The sequence below is a fragment of the Bos javanicus genome, chromosome 14 (genome assembly GCF_032452875.1).
Source record: "Bos javanicus breed banteng chromosome 14, ARS-OSU_banteng_1.0, whole genome shotgun sequence".
NCBI lineage: Eukaryota > Metazoa > Chordata > Mammalia > Artiodactyla > Bovidae > Bos > Bos javanicus.
The window spans coordinates 1117896-1135149 of record NC_083881.1 but is presented as its reverse complement, the minus strand read 5'-3'; the positions used below and the strand labels follow the sequence as shown (position 1 = coordinate 1135149).

Below are 17254 nucleotides of genomic sequence, written 5' to 3'. Positions count from 1 at the left end.
TGTGTGACCCCATAGACCGCAGCCCACCAGGCTCCGCATCCCTGGGATTCTCCAGGCAAGAACACTGGAGTGGGTTGCCATTGTCTGCATCCTCTCAAAAGCTTTCGGGAAAAGATTTGTCTCTAAACTCACACATGAGTGCTCCTCCTGTCTCTCCGAATAATTTCCAGGTCTTGTAGGTTCATTTGCCTTCTCCATTTTATCTTAGAGGGATAACTGGAGGAAAGAAGGGGGTGGGGAGGAAGGAAAGGGAAGGAGAGAGGAAAAGGAAACAGAAGAGGAAAGTGAAACCAGCCCGGCTCAGCGGCCCGAGCAGGAGCCCAAGCTGCGCTTTGCGGTGGGGGTGACCCCTTTCCCAGGCCTCCCCAAGCCCCCACGCTGGATCCAGGCCCCGAGAACTGGGCTCTGGGAGGCCTGGGGTGCTGGAGGGAGCCTGGCTCCCTCCCCCTAAAGAATACTGTCAGGCCCGAAGCCCTCAACCTGCTTTCTCTGCCAGGAGGACTCCCCAGTGGTTCCTTAGGTGACAGCGGTGAGAACTAAGGTGCCCTCACCCACACCAGCCAGCGGCCGGCCCTCCCAAGCACGCAGACTCTGGGCTCCTCCTTGGCCAGGCCGGCAGGAACCCTCCTGGTGCCCCCTGGCCATGCTGCAGCCTCCCCAGCTACCCTTAATTCATCCCCATCCCTGCATTTCTGCTTCTCTCTGCAGCAGCAGTTTTGCTCACTGAGAGAAGCCTGCTCCCTCCCGGGCGGTTGGGGTGCTCAACCTGTGTTTGGGGATTTTGCTCCATTCCTCCCGGAGACCCAGCCTCCTGGTTCTAAGTTTCATTCTAAAGCAAAGAGGGAGGGGGTGGCCCTCGGTTTTGCTCTGTCTCTTGGATTGAGACTCTGAGACCAACTCAGGTGATGTCCTCTCGGGAACCGCAGCTCTCCCAGCCCAGAGGAGGAGCTGGTGCCCCCAGACAGAATAGTGGGGTGCTCTGCCGAGGCCGGCGGGGGGCTCCAAACATGCAAACCACAGGGTTCACCAGACCCTGCCCCAATCCCAGTGTGAACCGAGGTACTGGCCAAGCATCCTGCGCTGACCCCAGGACCCTGCGCTGACTCCAGCCCCCCAGGGCGAAGTTTCCAGGGTGCTGCCCTGCCCGTTGCTCCCGCAGTCCAGGCCTTGGTCCTGCAGGTGGGAGACCGCAGGCTCAGAAGAGCTGAGGACAGCGCTTGCCCTGCCCAGGACACATCGTGCTACCAAGGGTGGCCTTTAGCCCGGGGTTGCGTTGGGCTGTCGTGGGGGTCGGGGCCTCACTGTGCGGCCTCCTCCCCACGGGGCAGCTCGGGGGCAGGTTCCTACCGGTCGGGCCCTGGCAGCAGCCTTTTTAAACAACTCCGGCCACTCCCCGCTTCAATGGGGGTGGGTCACCTGGAGCTAAGGCAGGGCTTAGTTTGGGAAACTCCTTTTCTTTCTATTCAGGAAGAAATATGGCAGAAACGAAAACCACAGAAAAACCAGCCAGGCTCCAATAACTTTTGGATCTAAATGAATTTATTTTGTGTGTGTGTGTTTTTCTTTCCTCAGTTTCGTAGCAAATGAAAAAAGAACCCAACGAAATCCCACAGCACAACAAAACTTGCAAGGAGTTGGTATCTCCCGGGCCCCCCACGAGCAGGCGTGGAAGGAGCCCAGGCCGGGGTGCAGGGTGCAGTCAGGGGCTGGGGGCTTAAAGGGGCCAGAACTCGGCCTTCCCTCCCTCTTCTGGCCACTCCAAAAGTGATCAGGTTGTTTAAAAAAGAATCCACAAACAAAACGAAACACATTTTAAATTAAAATAAAATTATACACTTTCTCCACCGGACTCCATGCCAGGAGATTCAGGCGAAACCTCCTCTTAAAAAATTTTTTTTTTCTGCTAGAAATACTGTGCATTACTTTTTTTTTTTTTTCCACTTCTCTTGAGGGTTAAAATAAGATATACTTCCCCAGGAGCCATAAATACGATCTGGTGCATAGAGAAATAGCAGCACGGAAGTCCCGGCCAGCTCCCACCCCCCTCCCCCCACCCCGGAGTACAGTAGGGCAGCAGGACTGAACACAGCATAGATAATGCTCCTCCACGTCAATCTCTAGGGGACGCCAGTGGCAGGGTAGGGGGCAGGCGGGCAAGCGGGCAGGCAGGGGCCAGGACCCTCCGAGCGAGCGACACATGCTGGGACACACGGACATCCGAGGGCAACCCCGGCGGGAAGAAGGGAGCTTCTCCGGGGTTTCCTTTTCTGATCACCGAGCAAAATAAATATAAATACTTCGAAAATAAGTACCGCTTCGAAAAGGAGTACAAAAGGCCTGGGTAGGGAGGCCAAAAGAAAGGAGACCAAGGGTGCAGGGCGGCGCCGGCTGCCCGTGGCGGTCCGGGTGAGGTCGGGCGCACAACCGCGCTCCACGTATGTACAAGCGGACGCCAGGAAGGACTTCGACCCGGTCCAGCTTCCTGGGAGTCGCCGTGCTCCGAGCAGAGGAATTGGAACAGCGTCGGGATGGCGACCCGGGAAGGTGCGCAAGCCGGGAGAGAGGAGACCGTGCCGAGGGACGGGCCTCTGTCCGGCGCCTGCAGACAAGGCGCGCGGGGCCGGCCCGGCCGGAGGCGGTGGCACTCACGCGGGGGCCGGCGCGCTGGGGAGGCTCGGCGCGGCCGTGCGTCCTCGCCCTGAGCTGCGGAGTCCAAGTCCAGGCCCCCGGCCGCCCGCGCGAGCCTCTACTCGGCGGTGGCGCGGGCTCTGGGCCCCGCGCTCACAGGAAGAAGTCGGGCGCGCCCTTGGCCCCGCCGGGCCCGGCCTGCGGCGGCGAGGACTCCCGCGGGAAGCCGGCCCCGCCCGCGCCCCCGGGGCCGCCCCGGCCGGCCAGCTTCTCGTATTTCTCCTTGTACAGGTCCCGCTCCTTGGCCAGGCGCCCCACCTCCAGCTTCAGCTGCTCCACCTGGCTCTGGAGCTGGCACTTCTCGCTCTCCAGAATGTGCCGCTGCTGCACCCGCTTGAAGCGGCACGACTGCGCGTAGCCGCGGTTCTTAAGCGTGCGCCGCTTCTGCTTCAGCCGGATGACCTCCTCCTTGCTGAAGCCGCGGAGCTGCCTGTTCAGCTCGCGCACGGACATGGACACCAGCTGGTCGTCGGAGAAGCGCTCCTCCAAGCGCACGTGGTGGGTTGTGCCGCCGCCGCCGTGGCCCGCGCCGCCGTGGTGGTGGTGGTGATGGTGGTGGGGCGCGTGGTGGTGGTGGTGGGCGGCGTGGTGGGTGCCGTGGTGGTGGCCAGCGCCCATGTCGTCCGCGCCGCCGCCGCCCGCGAAGCCCTGGCCCCGGAAGGCCTCGTAGGCCGCAGCGGCCGCTGGGTGGTGCGCGCCGTGGTGCCCAGCGTGGTGGCCGCTTCCGATGAGCGCCTCCACCGCGTCCTCGGGCGTCAGGTTGAGGGCCTCGGGGTTAAGGTGGTGCTGATAGCCACTCATCCAGTACAGATCCTCCAGCGCCGGCTTCCCCGAGGCGCCCCCGACGGCGCCGGGGCCCCCACTCGCCTGCCCCGGGGTGGCCCCGGCCTGCGCCGCGCCGCCGCCGCCCCCCGCGCCGCCGCTGGTGCCGGGGCTGGGCGCGCAGAAGCTGGGCGAAGAGGGCACGGAGGAACACGGCGTGCTGAGCGGCGTCGAGGACAGCGAGCCGGGTGGCAGTCGGTGGCAAAAGCGCTCGGCCTCGGGCGGCTCCTTCTTCACCTCGAACTTCATCAGGTCGAAATCGTTCACGTACTCGATGGCCAGCGGGCTGCTGGGCAGCTCGGCGCCCATCGCCAGCTCCGTGGCCATCGCCTGGGGGGCCCCGCCGCCTCGCCCGGCTGAGCCCCGACGGGAGGCGGGGCCGGGGGGGGCGAGCCGCGGGCCTGTCCCCCCCCTTCGCTTCCCACGGGCGGTGGGTCCGGGCAGCGAGAGGCGCGGGCTCCGAGCCGAAGCGCGAAGGGAAAAGTTTCACTCGGCCAACTCTGGGGTGGCCAATGGGGACGCCGCCAGTAGGGCCTCTCGCGCAACCCTGGGTCGCTCCCCAGCGGATGCAGGCCGTCCGCGGTCCCCTGTACACCACCCCCCCCCCCCCACCCCGCTCCGCCAGCGGCCCGGCGATGGCCGGGCGGGCGGCGGTGCAGCCACCGCCTCGGGCTACTCGGGTTCCCCGCGCTCCGCCCGCGAACGGCCGGCCCCGCCTCTACCGCCAAGCTCCGCGCCGCGCGCTCCCCTTTATAGGGCCGGGCGCCTGGGCCCGCCTCTCTGGGAGGAGTACGCGCCTCCGGGCCAATAAGAGCCCCAGACCCGTCGCCTAATTTGCATATCCCCATGGCAACCAGGAGCCCAGCTGTCAGTCTCCTGCAGGGAACAGCTGTGGGAAGGGGTGGTGACCCGCTGCCCGGGAGAGGAGGGGCAGGGCCCTCTGGTGGCCACCTCGGGGGGCTGCACGGGAAGGGCCTGGGGAGCTGGGGGCGCGCGGGCGGCGCGGGGCCTTGCCTGCGGCCTCCGATGCCTCGCGTCCTCCACGGAGTGGCCAGAGCTTCGGGGATCCGGGCGAGGGGTGCTCCTTGGTGACCTCGTCCCCCCGCCGCCGGCTGACCGTGACCCCGCAGCCCCTTCCCAAGATTTTTTCCGTCGGTCCATCGGGGAGCCTGCGTTCAGCCTGCTAGCGTAGTGGCGCCGGGACATTCCGGCCTCTCGACACGGGTGACGCTGCGCGGCCTGGCCGGGCGCTGCGCGGGAGCGCTGGTTATTTTTAGCTTCGCGGTTCAGGCGGGTTCAGGAATTTAGTCAACAAAGTTGTTGGCACCTCGGTGCGGCGGGATTCACCGCCGGGCGCCCGGTGCCCCCGCTATGCGGTGCAGGTGCAGAGGGAGTCGCGCGCGGAGCAGCGAAGGTGGGGTCAGGGACCGGAGCGTGGGGGCCGGAGCCTGCGCGGCTGGTGGGACTTGAGGCTCAGGGGCTGGACCGACCCGGCACGGGCGGGGCGCGGGGGCTGTCCCAAGGCCGGAGGGCTGCCAGGCCTACACCACGTTAGGAATCGGCCCCCAGCTGCCCATCCGCCGAGATCTGGCCTCCTGGCGGAGAATGGGGCTCAGAGCTAGGTGCGGGCGGGGATGGGGGTCGGGCGCAGGTGGGAGGCCTCCAACGCGAGAAGCCTTAAGAGCCGGACTAGGGGACCAGAGGTGGCCGGTTACCCAGGGCTTGGTGACTGGGTAGTAATCTGTAGAGCCGCGGGTGTGCCCAGAGCAGGGGCCTTCTAGGGTCAACTGAGATGGGGCCATGACCCAGAGAGCCCTCCCCCCATTCTCTATACTATCATATGACTTCTACAGTTTAACTCATTCTTAAATGCAACCAACCATCTGTGCACAGAAGGAAAAGTCTGGAGGGACTACGGGCAGGACGTCACCAGGGGCAGCCTAGCCACGTGCTGGGGGCATTTATCTATCAGGGCTTCTACCTGGTTCCTCACAAGTGTCTAGTATTTTGTAAGAAGAAAACTGTCGCAATGCCAAGTGAAACCTCACTTTTTAATGTACATGGGGGTGACCCCGCTCCTCTCTCCTCTCCCCTCCCACAGGGATGAACCCAGCCTGGGTGCTCAGGGACATGTGTTGCCAGGTTAGGGGGCTCCCTTTAAAGCCCTCTTGAAAGAGATGGGAATACCAGACCACCTGACCTGCCTCCAGAAAACCTGTATGCAGGTCAGGAAGCAACAGTTAGAACTGGACAGGGAACAACAGACTGGTTCCAAATAGGAAAAGGAGTACGTCAAGGCTGTATATTGTCACCCTGCTGATTTAACTTATATGCAGAGTACATCATGAGAAACGCTGGGCTGGATGAAGCACAAGCTGGAATCAAGATTGCCGGGAGAGATATCAATAACCTCAGATATGCAGATGATACCACCCTTATGGCAGAGAGTGAAGAGGAACTAAAGAGCCTCCTGATGAAAGTGAAAGTGGAGAGTGAAAAGGTTGACTTAGAGCTCAACATTCAGAAAATGAAGATCATGGCATCCAGTCCCATCACATCATGGCAAATAGATGGGGAAACATTGGAAACAGTGGCTGACTTTATTTTTCTGGGCTCCAAAATCACTGTGGATGGTGACTGCAGCCATGAAATTAAAAGACGCTTGCTCCTTGGAAGGAAAGTTACAAACAACCTAGACAGCATATTAAAAAGCAGAGACATTACTTTGTCAAAAAAGGTCCGTCTAGTCAAAGCTATGGTTTTTCCAATGTTGTGTATGGATGTGAGAGTTGGATTATAAAGAAAGCTGAGCGCCGAAGAATTCATGCTTTTGAACTGTGGTGTTGGAGAAGACTCTTGAGATCCCTTGGACTGCAAGGAGATCCAGTCCATCCTAAAGATCAGTCCTAGGTGTTCATTGGAAGGACTGATGTTGAAGCTGAAACTCCAATACTTTGGCCACCTGATGTGAAGAGCTGACTCATTTGAAAAGACTCTGATGCTGGGAAAGATTGAGAGTAGGAGAAGGGGACGACAGAGGATGAGATGGTTGGATGGCATCACTGACTCAATGGACATGGATTTGGGGTGGACTCCGGGAGTTGGTGATGGACAGGGAGGCCTGGCGTGCTGCAGTTCATGGGGTCACAGAGTCGGACACGACTGAGCAACTGAACTGAAATGAACTGAAAGCACTTGGCGTTCAGAGGGAAGCCACAGCTCAGAGGGGAGACGCTGCGTGGCAAGCTGGTGGTCCATATGCCCGTCTGAGATGGAGCGAGCCCTTGCACTGGCCACCTGGCCTCTGCTCCTCATGGCATGGCTTCAGCCAGGCCACTGGACCAGGCAAGAGTGTGGTTCCAAGCTCGGGAAGGTGCTGGGTGGAGCCAGGCTGGTGCAGGTGGGGGTCCTCCTCACAGCTCCTGGCCCCAGGCCAAGGGCCACCGACTGCAGCCATTGCCGAGCTCTGCGGCATCCCCAGTCCCACCCAGTCACCACGCCTTGTCCTGAGAGGTGCAGTAAGGCTGCTAAAGCCAGGGAGGCCTTGCAGAACAGCCCCTCCCTATCCCAAACCTCCTCGAGGCCTGCGCTCAGCCACACTAAGTCAGGGACACCTGCCCACATCTGGCCCCAAAATGTGGTGCTCAAGGGTGCTGGGCCAGAGCCAGCCAGCCCCTTGCCCAGTCACACTCACAGGCCTTTCATTGTCTGTCCCCAGGGAAGAGGGACCCAGTGCAGGGCCGGCTGCAAAGACTGCACTCAGAACTGGGAACAGACACAAGGGCCTTCGGGCAACCTGGAACCAAGCAAGGCACCCATGTCCCCAACTGCCTTGGGCCCTCGGTAAGTTCTCCAGTCCTGGGCTTGATCTCAGGTCAGACTGGCTTCCCAGAAGGTGTCTGGGCCTGCAGGCCTGGGCTAAGCTCTCGGGAGCAGGAGCCCTGGAAGGTGGAGGGGCCCTGAGTCTGCTCCCTGGCTTCTCGTGGTGGCAGCTGAGCCCTCCTCTGTCCTGAGTCACTGCCAGGGGGCTGGGAAAGGGGCTGAGCGCCCCTGTACACAGACCCCAACCCCCCGGCGCCCCACACTACAGGTGAGACGGGCTCTTCCCAGCCCAGGGAAAGTCTGCCCCTTCTTGACTTTGGTTGTGGGCTTCAGGCTCGCTCCTTTCTCTTCAGAAACCTCCTCTTCGCCACTTGCTGGCCTGGGACCCGGCAAGTTCAAGGAGGGGCTGTCAGCTGGGTCTCAGAGGCAGAGGCCACGAGAGCCCAGAGCTACCTCCTCTCTGCCATGAAAGGCTCGCAGGCCCCAGAGACGGCACTCAGGAGTGCTGCAGGCCCAGCCGTGGCTCCCTCGACCAGCAGTGGAGCCGGCAGAGGATGCGCCAATTCCATGTGGCCCAGAAAAGGCTCCCTTTCTTCCTCGCCCTCTGGGGACCTCCCTGCCCGCCCAGCAAACAACCAGCGCTTGGAGCCAGAGAGCCACAGGGACCGTGTGGAGGCTCCTCAGTAAATACACGCACGTGTCTTTACTGAGCAGTTCTGTGTGCCAGGCAGCCTGTCCAGGGGCAGCTTCCAGCACCTTCCGCCAGGGAGGTGGCCCAGGGGTCCCTGGTAGGAAACAGGCACTCGTGGGCTCTGCAGTGGACAGGTTGTCCTGGGTGCAGCTGGACCATGGCGGCTGGGAGGACTTGAAGGCTGAGGGACTGGTGGCCGGCAGACGATGGGGCCGTAGCCGGACCAGTATCCGCACACGGTGGCTGACTGATTGGGCTTCCTCACAGCGTGGCGGCTGGTTCTCAGCGTGAGCGTCCAAGGGAGTCAGGCAGATATGCTTGGCATTTTCGTGAGGGGTGGCAGTGCTCATATCCAAGGGGCACAGACACCATCCCCCATGGAGTATGTAGGAAAAACTACACAGTCACAGCATCTCTGGAAAATACAATCTACCCGAGAACGGGTGAGAGAGCAGAAAATAAACCATAAAATAGAAAGTGAGCTACACAGCACGTCTGTGCAGGAGATCAGCATAAGTCCAGCGCCTGCAGGCAGTGTTGTCATCCAGAGTCCTGTGGGGCTACCGTCTCAAGGTCGTGGCGAGGGCGGGTCAGGTGGGGGGCGGCACTGTTGTCTGAAGGCTTCTCTGGGGAAGATGCTCCCAAGCTCTCTCAGACTGTCGGGACCATTTCTTGGCATCTGAGGAGCCAAGACCCCAGGCTCAGGGGGTTGGAGGCCGCCCTGGCTTCCCACGCCTGATGACTGCCCTAGCGAATCCCCAGGCAGATGGAGGGGGCCCTACAGAATGGGAGACGGGAAAGGCCGAGGGGCCTGGCCTGATGTGGGGTGGGGATTAGTCTGGGGGGGCGGCCCCTCTGGGGACCCTGGAACCACCCTCGGGCAGCACAGTGCCAAGGTCCCAGCTCAGTGCCCTAGACTCTAGACAAGTCCAGCTGCAGGGTGCGCACACCATCACAGCACTGCGCTGCAGGGTCTGCCCAGGCCCAGCGGTCACCCAGCCGCCCAGCCTCATGGGAGTCACAAGACGAGGCCACAGTAGTCCCTGTTGGGAACGGAGGCCCCGCTCTCCAGGCGGGGCTTAGAGGCGCTACACAAGCTCAGGCCCAGCTCTAGACCCGGCAGCCCCGCTGTCCCACCAGGGGCTCCTTCCTGGGCTCAGACAGTGAGGGGTGGGTGCCTTCCCCACCCACCACGGTCAGTCAGGCTGCAGAGGAGCCGGGAGAGGCAGGCCCCTCCCTGAGACCCACACGGGGGCACTTTCGGGCCCCCACGTCAGATGCCTCCCCCGAGCCCCGCAGCCCAGATCCCGAGGCCCTGCTGGCCACACGACCTCGGGGCTCACCTGAGGGCCCACCCTGCCCACGGGAGGGGTGCTTCACGGTCACGGTGCGAGCCCCGCAGCCCTCACAGGAGGCTCCCTGTCCTTGGGGCCATCACCTGAGAGGCTGCACCAGGGCGAAGGGCAGTCCACGGGGCCACAGGCCTGGGGTGGCAGCAGGTACCTGTGAAGGGGACAAAGGGGCAGGGCCTGCCTGGACTCCACGGCCCTTACGCAGTCGGGGCTGGTGGGGACGACGGGCCCTTCCTCCCGGGGGCCCAGCTGATCTGCCCTTAGCACAGGGAGCCCACAGTGACGGTGACCCCCTCCCCTGCTGGGAGCAGGGAGTCTGACCAGGCTGAGCCGGAGGCTGACTGGTCCTCAGGGGGTCACGGGGTGTGGGCCCGCAGGGCAGGGGCCCAGGAGCACAGGCAGCTGTGGGCAGGGCTACCCCCGTGCTCTGGGGCGCCCAGCCCTTCCTAAGCCTTCCCTGCGGCCCGCAGCTGTCAGGCCGGCTGCCTCAGGGTCGTGGGCTGAGCCGTGAGCGGGGCCCGGGCACAGGAAGTACACCTGAGGAGGTGGGGCGGCCGGGGAGGCCCTGGAGAACAGCGCTGGTCCCAGCCAGGTGCTGGGTGCCCAACAGGAGGGGCCCAGCACCCACTGGTCTGTCGGGAGCGCCTCGCGTAATGGAAACACCTGCCCACCTCCTGTCCAGCTGGTGTCTGTCTCACAGTCTGGGGTCCCCTCCTTTACTATGGAGGGAAGAGCAGGGAGGTCAATCGGATGGGAGAAACAAACACCCGAGTCTCCCTCGGTCTCCCGTCTCTCCAGGCGGGGGAGGGAGACTCGAACCTCGGTCCTCCCGTTGTCAGAGGTCCTTCTGTCCCTCTGTGGTGGAGCTGACCGTGGGCATCAAGGACAGCCTAGGCAGGAAGTGGGGGAGGCCTCGGTGGCCCCCAGGCTGCACCCCGGTGCCTGCTCCTCCTGCCAGCCTAGGCCAGGAGGAGGAGCTGGGCAAGGGGCTCAGCCCTGGCCCAGGGCACCCGGCCAGGCAGGCTGCTGCCCCTGCTCTGCAGGTTCCTCACTGTCAGCACTCAGCTCCCTGCTGGGCTGTGGGCCCGTTCTTCGCAGTCAGGTCTGAGTCCAGTGTCCAGCAGCCTGCTGAACTAGCACAGATCAGGCCCCAGAGACAGGGCTCGGGGCCCCGGGTGGAGGTGCCAGCGATCGGCACAGGACAGCGGGAGCCCTGCTCTGCTGGACAGCGGGCCCCCGCACGCTGAGGCCGGGAGCCCAGCTCTGCTGGACAGCGGGCCCCTGCATGCTGAGGCCGGGACCCCTGCCCTGCTGGACAGCGGGCCCCCGCACGCTGAGGCCGGGACCCCTGCCCTGCTGGACAGCGGGCCCCTGCACGCTGAGGCCAGGTGGGCCCCTCTCCACGGCCCCGCCTGGCTCTCGTCATCTGTGGGACCTCGCCTCGTCTGGAGCCAGGGAGGGCCAAGGGGCCTTCTTCGGTCAGAGGGACCCTCAAGGAGGCAGTGTGTTCAGAGGCCTGGGCTGCCCCTGTCAGCCAGAGTTGGACAGCGCTCTTCCCACTGGGGCCGGAAGAAGCAGCGGGACGACGAGCAGCCACACAGGCGACTCCCCTGTGGTCAACTGCAGGAGTCGTGTGGGGCTGTGGGCAGGGGAGCCCGAGGGCGCCCCGCCTACAGGGTGGTTTGTGGCACAGGTCCCTGCTGCAGCCGACTGACTGGCGGGGATGGAGGCAGGCGGGGGCAGGGGCACCCTAGGAGTGTGGCTGCAGGCAGGTGCTCGAAGGGAGCACACCTCACTTGCCTGGGGGTGAGGGGCAGATACCCTGAGCGGCCCGGCTCCACTCCAGGCCTTGGCAGTGGGGGGCTACCAGCCAGGGCTGCATCCTGTCAGGGCCCCGGGCTGAGGTCATCACTCTCAGCCAGCTTGCCCAGGTGCCCTGGGACTGGAGACAGCTCAGGGGGCGATGAGCTGTCCCCTCTGTCCGGCAGCCCTGGCCTGTCCCTGGCCCTACTCTGGCCCAGCTGCTCTCCTGAGAGGCCCGGGGAAGGGGCTCTGGAGGAGAGATCTGCTTGGGGGAGGCCCTCTGGCCCCAGCCTGTTGCCTCCAGTCCCCAGGGCCTGCCCAGGCCTCTCCCAACCATAAAGCACACTGGCCTGGCCATGGGGGACAGGCGGCCTCAGCCCTGAGCCACCCTGGGGTGGCAGGGAAGGGGCCCACATCCCTACTCAGAGGCCGGGCCAGGTGGGCAGGTTGGGGGGGCCCTGGAGGAGGCTCTGGGGCGTACCCCTCACCTTCCCCTCAACCTCAGGCCTCCAGGTCCCCCCGGAGGTCCCCTCCTCCCTGGGGGAGGCTCTGGGACCCCTGGGCCCTGTGCATCCACCTGCGCTGTGCTCAGCAGGCCAGGCAGCAGCAGCAACGGTCGGGACAGCCAAGCAGACACAGGACAGAACCTTTATTGCTGAACACAAAGTACCCGCCAGGGAGGCCCGCCCGGCAGTCTCAGGAGGCCTGTGGGAGGACAGGGCAGACATCGCACGGGGGAGCCCTGCCAGGCACCTCTCAGGGCAAGGCTGAAGGCCCAGGGGTGGGGAAGTGGTGGAGCCCAGCCTGAGGGGGGCCAGGTGTGGGCACTGATCACACAGGGCTGAAAGCCAGGCGGGCAGGGGGACAGCCCTGCCACCCCTGGGGGCACTCCGTGGCAGGCGGCCCCTCATCCGGGGCGGTGGCGGGCGGAGCCTCCTTCCTCTTGGGATGGGGCTGAGGTAGGCGCGGGCTGGCCCCCTGGACCCTCACAGACGCGGCTTGATGTGCAGCGACTTCCCTGTTCCAAGAAGGCCAAAGGTCAGGCACAGGAGGGCTCCCTCAAGGCCTCTGGGTCAGGGGTTGCTCGAAACTGGGAGGGGCTGGGACACCACCCAATGGCCCGGGGTCCCGCGTGGAGCAGGTCCAGGCCTGGCCATGGGCAGTGGGCTGCCCCACGGGAGCCCCGCAGCCTGCAGCTGAGCCCTGAGCACCGGGTGCCGGTGGCTCGCACACACCGCTCAGGCTCACGCAGGGACAGGTGTCTGGCGCTGCCAGACGGCGCCTTCCACACGGAAACCCAGGGTGTGTGCGAGCAGCTGCTGGGGGCCCCGAGGCCCCAGGGACCAGCCAGGGCTGTTGGGCTGGGGTGGGAGAGGCTGCCGCCCTGGGCCCCACCCCCACTGGGCACCCCGGTGCCTCTCCTCACCAAGGACACTCCTGGTGGCCTCATAGGCCGGCAAACCAGCCCACAGGCCAGCACTGTCCACGTGCCCCCTGCAAGCTCGCAACTCCTCCTGGGATCCCACTGCAGGGCCGAGGACCCCAGTCACCTGCTCAGCCAGCCATAGCCCCGGGCCCCTCAGGCCCCCAGGAAGCCGGCAAGGCCTGAGCAGGGAAGGACGGTTGCTGGGCTCCGTCTGTGGAGGTCGACAGTCACCACTTCCCCGCCCCTGCTTCCTCTGATTCTAGGGCTGGTTGCAGGGTTTCTCATCGTAATTAAAAACAAAAATTAAAACACTGGTGGCTTGGGGCTATCTGCTCCTTCCTCCCGCCCTCAGGGTGTCCTGCCCACGGAGGGCCTGGCCGCAGCTTGGCGCCCCTGGCTCGGGGGCTGAGCAGGCAGCGTGCGAGCTCGCTCAGCAGAGCTGGGAGAAGAGGCTGCGGCAAGCATCTCCCATTAACGTTACGACCGTGAAATATGACAATAAAATGATAGCCGTATGGTCGCAAATTTGCAGCCCGCCGAGCTGCGTGGGGTTTATCGTCACTCAAACGCGCAGAGAGCTGTAAAATGTTTACAGAAAGGGTCGTTTGCAGCCATAAAATCCTCTTTTCTCTCCTAAACAAGGCTGAGTGGAGCCATTTACCAAGCCCCAAATGTTCATCGGGGGAGAGGAAACATCTGTTCTCTCCAGGAGTGTGCGGTGATCTTCCAGAACAAATTAACAGAAATGGGTGCTTTCTAATTAAATCAGCCCTCGGCTGGGCGGTCTGTGAGCGGTGCTCTGCGCCCGCACCTCGCGCCCACCCTGTGGGCCTGCAGGCGCGCACCTGCCATGCCAGAGACCGTGCCGCCGGCTCCCTGGGACCAGCAGGCCCCCCAGGCTGACCCACAGGCCTGAGGTGCGCGCCGCCAGAGCTGGGCTGCCTACCTGAGTCCTTGGAGGAGGCGCTCCTGGGGGCCTGGGCCCTGGGCTGGCCTCCAGGGCTGGGCGAGGACTGCAGGGCGATGAAGGAGGGCAGCTTGGAGAGGCCGCTGGAGCCAGCTCCCGCTGAGGCCTCAGCAGCCTGCAGACACAGCTCCTCTGGCTCCAAGGACAGGGAGGCGGAGGGGGGCAGGGAGAGGAGGGGGAGGGGGAAGAGGAGGAGGAGGGGGAGGGGGAGGAGGGGAGGGGGAGGCCGCAGCTAACACCCGTGGGGAGGAGGGGGGTGAGGTCGAGCCAGCAGCCATGGAGCTGGGGGGGCTGGACATCCGTCTGGCGGGGCGCAGGGCGGCCGAGGGCTTCCTGTAGGAACGGGAGGGGAGCGGGGTGTGAGGCGGGCGGCGTGGGGCAGGCGGGGTCCAGAGGGTGCTGGCCCACCATCTGTACACCATCCGTCCACCCCCCACCCATCCCTGCCCAGCAGCTATCAGGCACTGCCACGCAGGTCAAGGCGGGCCTGTGGGCCGAGGACAGACTGGTGACACTTAAGGGCCTCCAGCAGCTGCACGCTGATGCTGTCCTCACCTCCTGGAGCCTTCCCCGTCCACACGGGTTCCCACACGCGCAGGCAGGGGAGCACACCGTGGGGCCCAGCCATGAGCGTCGCTTAGGACCTCCCCTGCCCCTGGAGATTGGGGTGGGTCAGGGATGCTCTCTGCTCGTCCAGCCTGAGGACCGGGGGTGGGGCACCTCTGGAGGTCACTTCACCAACTTTGGACAGAGGTTTTTTGGGGGGTGTGAAGCCCCCAGAGCTGGGCGGGGATGCAGGGCTCCCTCCTGCCCCCACCCCAAGCTTACACATGCCGCACCCACAGTCCCCGTCACCTGGGCCCGTGGCTGGTAGAAGCCCTGCTCCTGGGGGGCGTGTTGCCAGGCTCCGGGGCTGTGGGGGTGGCTGCTCGCCGGCCCAGGCGCTTCGGGTTGCGGTGGAGCAGCTGGCACTGGGCACCGCGGGGGCACACGCCCCGGCGGGAGAAGTCGGGGCACAGCAGCGTGTGCTTCTTCTTGCACTGCGGGAGGAGGGCACAGCTGGGTGAGCCGGTGGAGACCGCAGCACCACGCAGGGGGCCCACCTGCTTCGCCCAGTGGGGCTCACGCGGAAGGGTTCCTGTTGGGGGTCTGAGGTCCTCAGGCCAGAGAGGCCCCAGGGCGCTCACCCCTACCCATCTCAAAGATAGGAAGGGTCAGTCTGAGGGTCAAGGGCACTTCCCTGGTTGTACCAGCACCACCCAGCCTGGCCCTGGGCCTGGACTGAGACTGGGGTGCGGATTCCCAGGGAGCTACCTCCTCCTCCTGACTGCAGCCCACCTGTCCTGGCAGAGGACCAGGGTGGGGGGCACCCCACGGAGGGTGCACTGTCAGGCAGGTCGGGGCAACAGATGGCCTCAGCTCTGCCCACCAGGCCCACAGGGAGCACAGAGCCTGGACCCAAGGCCCGCCTCTCCATGGCCCCCCTGCCCCCAGGCAGGAACTGTAGCCCTACCGTGTGCCTGCTTCTTGCCTGGTCCTCCTAGAGGAAGGGGCCTATTCTCCCACCCCCAAGAGCTGGCTCAGTGGGCCCCACCCAGGAGGAGGAAGCCACCCTCATGCTGACCAGGTGACAGGTGACATGCTAGAAAGAGACCCAGATGGAAACCCCTGCAAGCAGAGCCCCAAAACCACCCCGTGTGCACTCAGTCAGCTCCATTGTGTCTGACTCTGTGCGAGCCCATGGACTGTAGCCCGCCAGGCTCCTCTGTCCATGGGATCTCCAGGCAAGAACACCCAGAGTCAAGTTTAAAACCAGCCCTGGTGCCTGAGCAGCTCGAGGGTGCCCCCTGGCACAGCCACTGGAAGTGTCATGGCAACAGCCTTGAGACCACTTCCTTCTGGACCCGTCACCCCCACTGGGCACGTGTCCTCAGAGCCCCAGATGTCAGCCTGGCTCCCAGCACGCGGGACAAGGCTGGCCGAGGACCCCACGGAGCCTGTGCCCATCCTGTGAGCAGGATCTGGGCACTGACCCCATTCTTGTTCCCACACCTGGCCCTCACTTGCCACCCAGGAACTAGAGGCCCTTCACACTGGTGCCCGGGGCTGGTGTGAAGACAGGCAGGTAGCACCCCTGCACCTGGACGGCTACCCCTCCCTGTGCTGGGGAGACCCAGCCCTGCTCCCCAACGCCTGCTCCCCCAGCCCCAGAGTCAAGGGCCCTCTGCCCTGAATCCCAGTGGTCCCCTCGGTGGTATATGCTGCAGCGGGCTCTCCTGGGCAGGCAGAGGGATGGGCAGGCCCTCTGTGTGGAGAGCCCACCCTGGGCTGGGTGCAGAGAGGTGGCCGGGGGGTGCTGTCTCTGTGCCGTCCCATGGTGGCCATGAGCCCCGCCGCTGCTCTGAGCCCAGGCGGCTCAACAGGAGCAACACACGGGAGGCGGGACCTGGCACAGAGGGACCCGGTAAAAGGCAGCACCTCGGTTTCCTCTCGGACTGCACGCTGACATCTGTGAGCCACTGGGTCACGTACACTCGTTCCAGCTGTTTCTGTCTCACTTTCTTACAGCGGCACTAGAAACTGTGAAATCCCACATGCAGCTCACATCCGGTTGACTGTGGGACTAGAGATGGCTGGTCTGAACTGACCGTCCTCCCAGAGCAACCCAAATCTAGGCTCAAATGTAAAGAACCTTCTGAAATCATCCAAGAACTCCTGAGCAGGTGAAATGATGGAGGAACGTCTACTGGGTGCAGGGCTGGTCTCAGACCTCAGCCCCCGCCATCCTTAGTGCAAGGCTGCCGAGGAAAAAGCAAACCCCACACCCCTGCCCCTGCCCCATGTGCCCCGCAGAGCTGGAAGTAAGGAAAATTCCTGGGATTATAGACTGCCAGGCTCCTCTGTTCATGGAATTCCCCGGCAAGAAAACTGGAGTGGATTGCCATTTCCTTCTCCAGTGTATCTTCCCGACACAAGGATCGAACCCGGGTCTCTTGCATTACAGGCAGATGCTTTACCATCTGAGCTACTAGGGAAGCCTGGAAATAAAGAAAGTTAGTGCTAAATAATGCGTCAGTCAGTCAAGAAGCAACAGAAACTAGGTGATATTTAAAACCAAATGACAACACTAAAACAACTCATCAAAGTTGATGGACTGGAGCTAAAGGAGCGCTTGGAGCAAAGCCCTCAGCCTCGGAGTCTTACATTAGCAAAGACGAAACACCTCAAAGTCAGAGGAAAACAGAAAAACAAAGAAAGCAGAGAGAAGGACATAGAGAGAAAAGGAACATATAAACAATATTAGGAATGACAGAAGTGCCGTTAACTGCTGGTGCTGCAGAAGGGGACACAATGAACAAATTTTATGCCAATAAATTTGAAAACACAGACAAAATCTACAAATTCTAGAAAAACTGCCAAAATCTGACATTAAATCTGAATGAATATAGACCATAAAGGAATTTGAATCAGTAGTTAAACAAGGCAAGCGCCAGCCCAGGGTTTCACGGTGGTTCTACCAGCTATTCAAGAATGCACTACCCAACCTCCCATGAACCAGCCCACAGAAGAGGACAGCAGAGAACACTCAGCTCAGTCTATGCAGCCAGAGGGGTCTTAAACCTGGAACCTGACCGCAGTGAGATGATCAAACAACCTTTAGGCCAATTGCATGAACAATGACT

At 63.2% G+C, this 17254-nt stretch overlaps 2 protein-coding genes across 5 annotated transcripts in view; both read right to left on the bottom strand.

Annotated features, from left to right (window-relative positions):
• Positions 1-1517: 1517 nt before the first annotated feature.
• Positions 1518-10583, bottom strand: MAFA (MAF bZIP transcription factor A). Of its 4 annotated transcripts, none has more exons than XM_061438270.1 (4): positions 10195-10583; positions 10047-10094; positions 9367-9526; positions 1518-8702 (listed from the first exon to the last, which is right to left on the bottom strand). In XM_061438270.1, exon 4 carries the CDS (start codon positions 3835-3837, stop codon positions 2782-2784), a length of 1056 nt encoding a protein of 351 aa, XP_061294254.1. In that variant the 5' UTR covers positions 3838-8702; positions 9367-9526; positions 10047-10094; positions 10195-10583; the 3' UTR covers positions 1518-2781. The 4 variants fall into 4 exon arrangements, with proteins under 4 accessions (XP_061294254.1, XP_061294256.1, XP_061294255.1 ...); XM_061438272.1 differs by having other exon boundaries at positions 10047-10089; XM_061438271.1 differs by having other exon boundaries at positions 10047-10583.
• Positions 10584-12074: 1491 nt separating this feature from the next.
• Positions 12075-17254, bottom strand: part of ZC3H3 (zinc finger CCCH-type containing 3) — a 63646-nt gene continuing 58466 nt past the window's right edge. The window contains 5 exon segments of the mRNA XM_061438090.1: positions 12075-12196; positions 13551-13725; positions 13728-13811; positions 13814-13904; positions 14427-14611. Coding sequence (XP_061294074.1) covers positions 12165-12196; positions 13551-13725; positions 13728-13811; positions 13814-13904; positions 14427-14611 — 567 coding nt within the window. The 3' untranslated portion in view covers positions 12075-12164.

What these genes read in the sequence shown, in the direction of transcription:
- MAFA (XM_061438271.1), bottom strand. Translation starts at nt 3,837, where the DNA reads ATGGCCACGGAGCTGGCGATGGGCGCCGAGCTGCCCAGCAGCCCGCTG.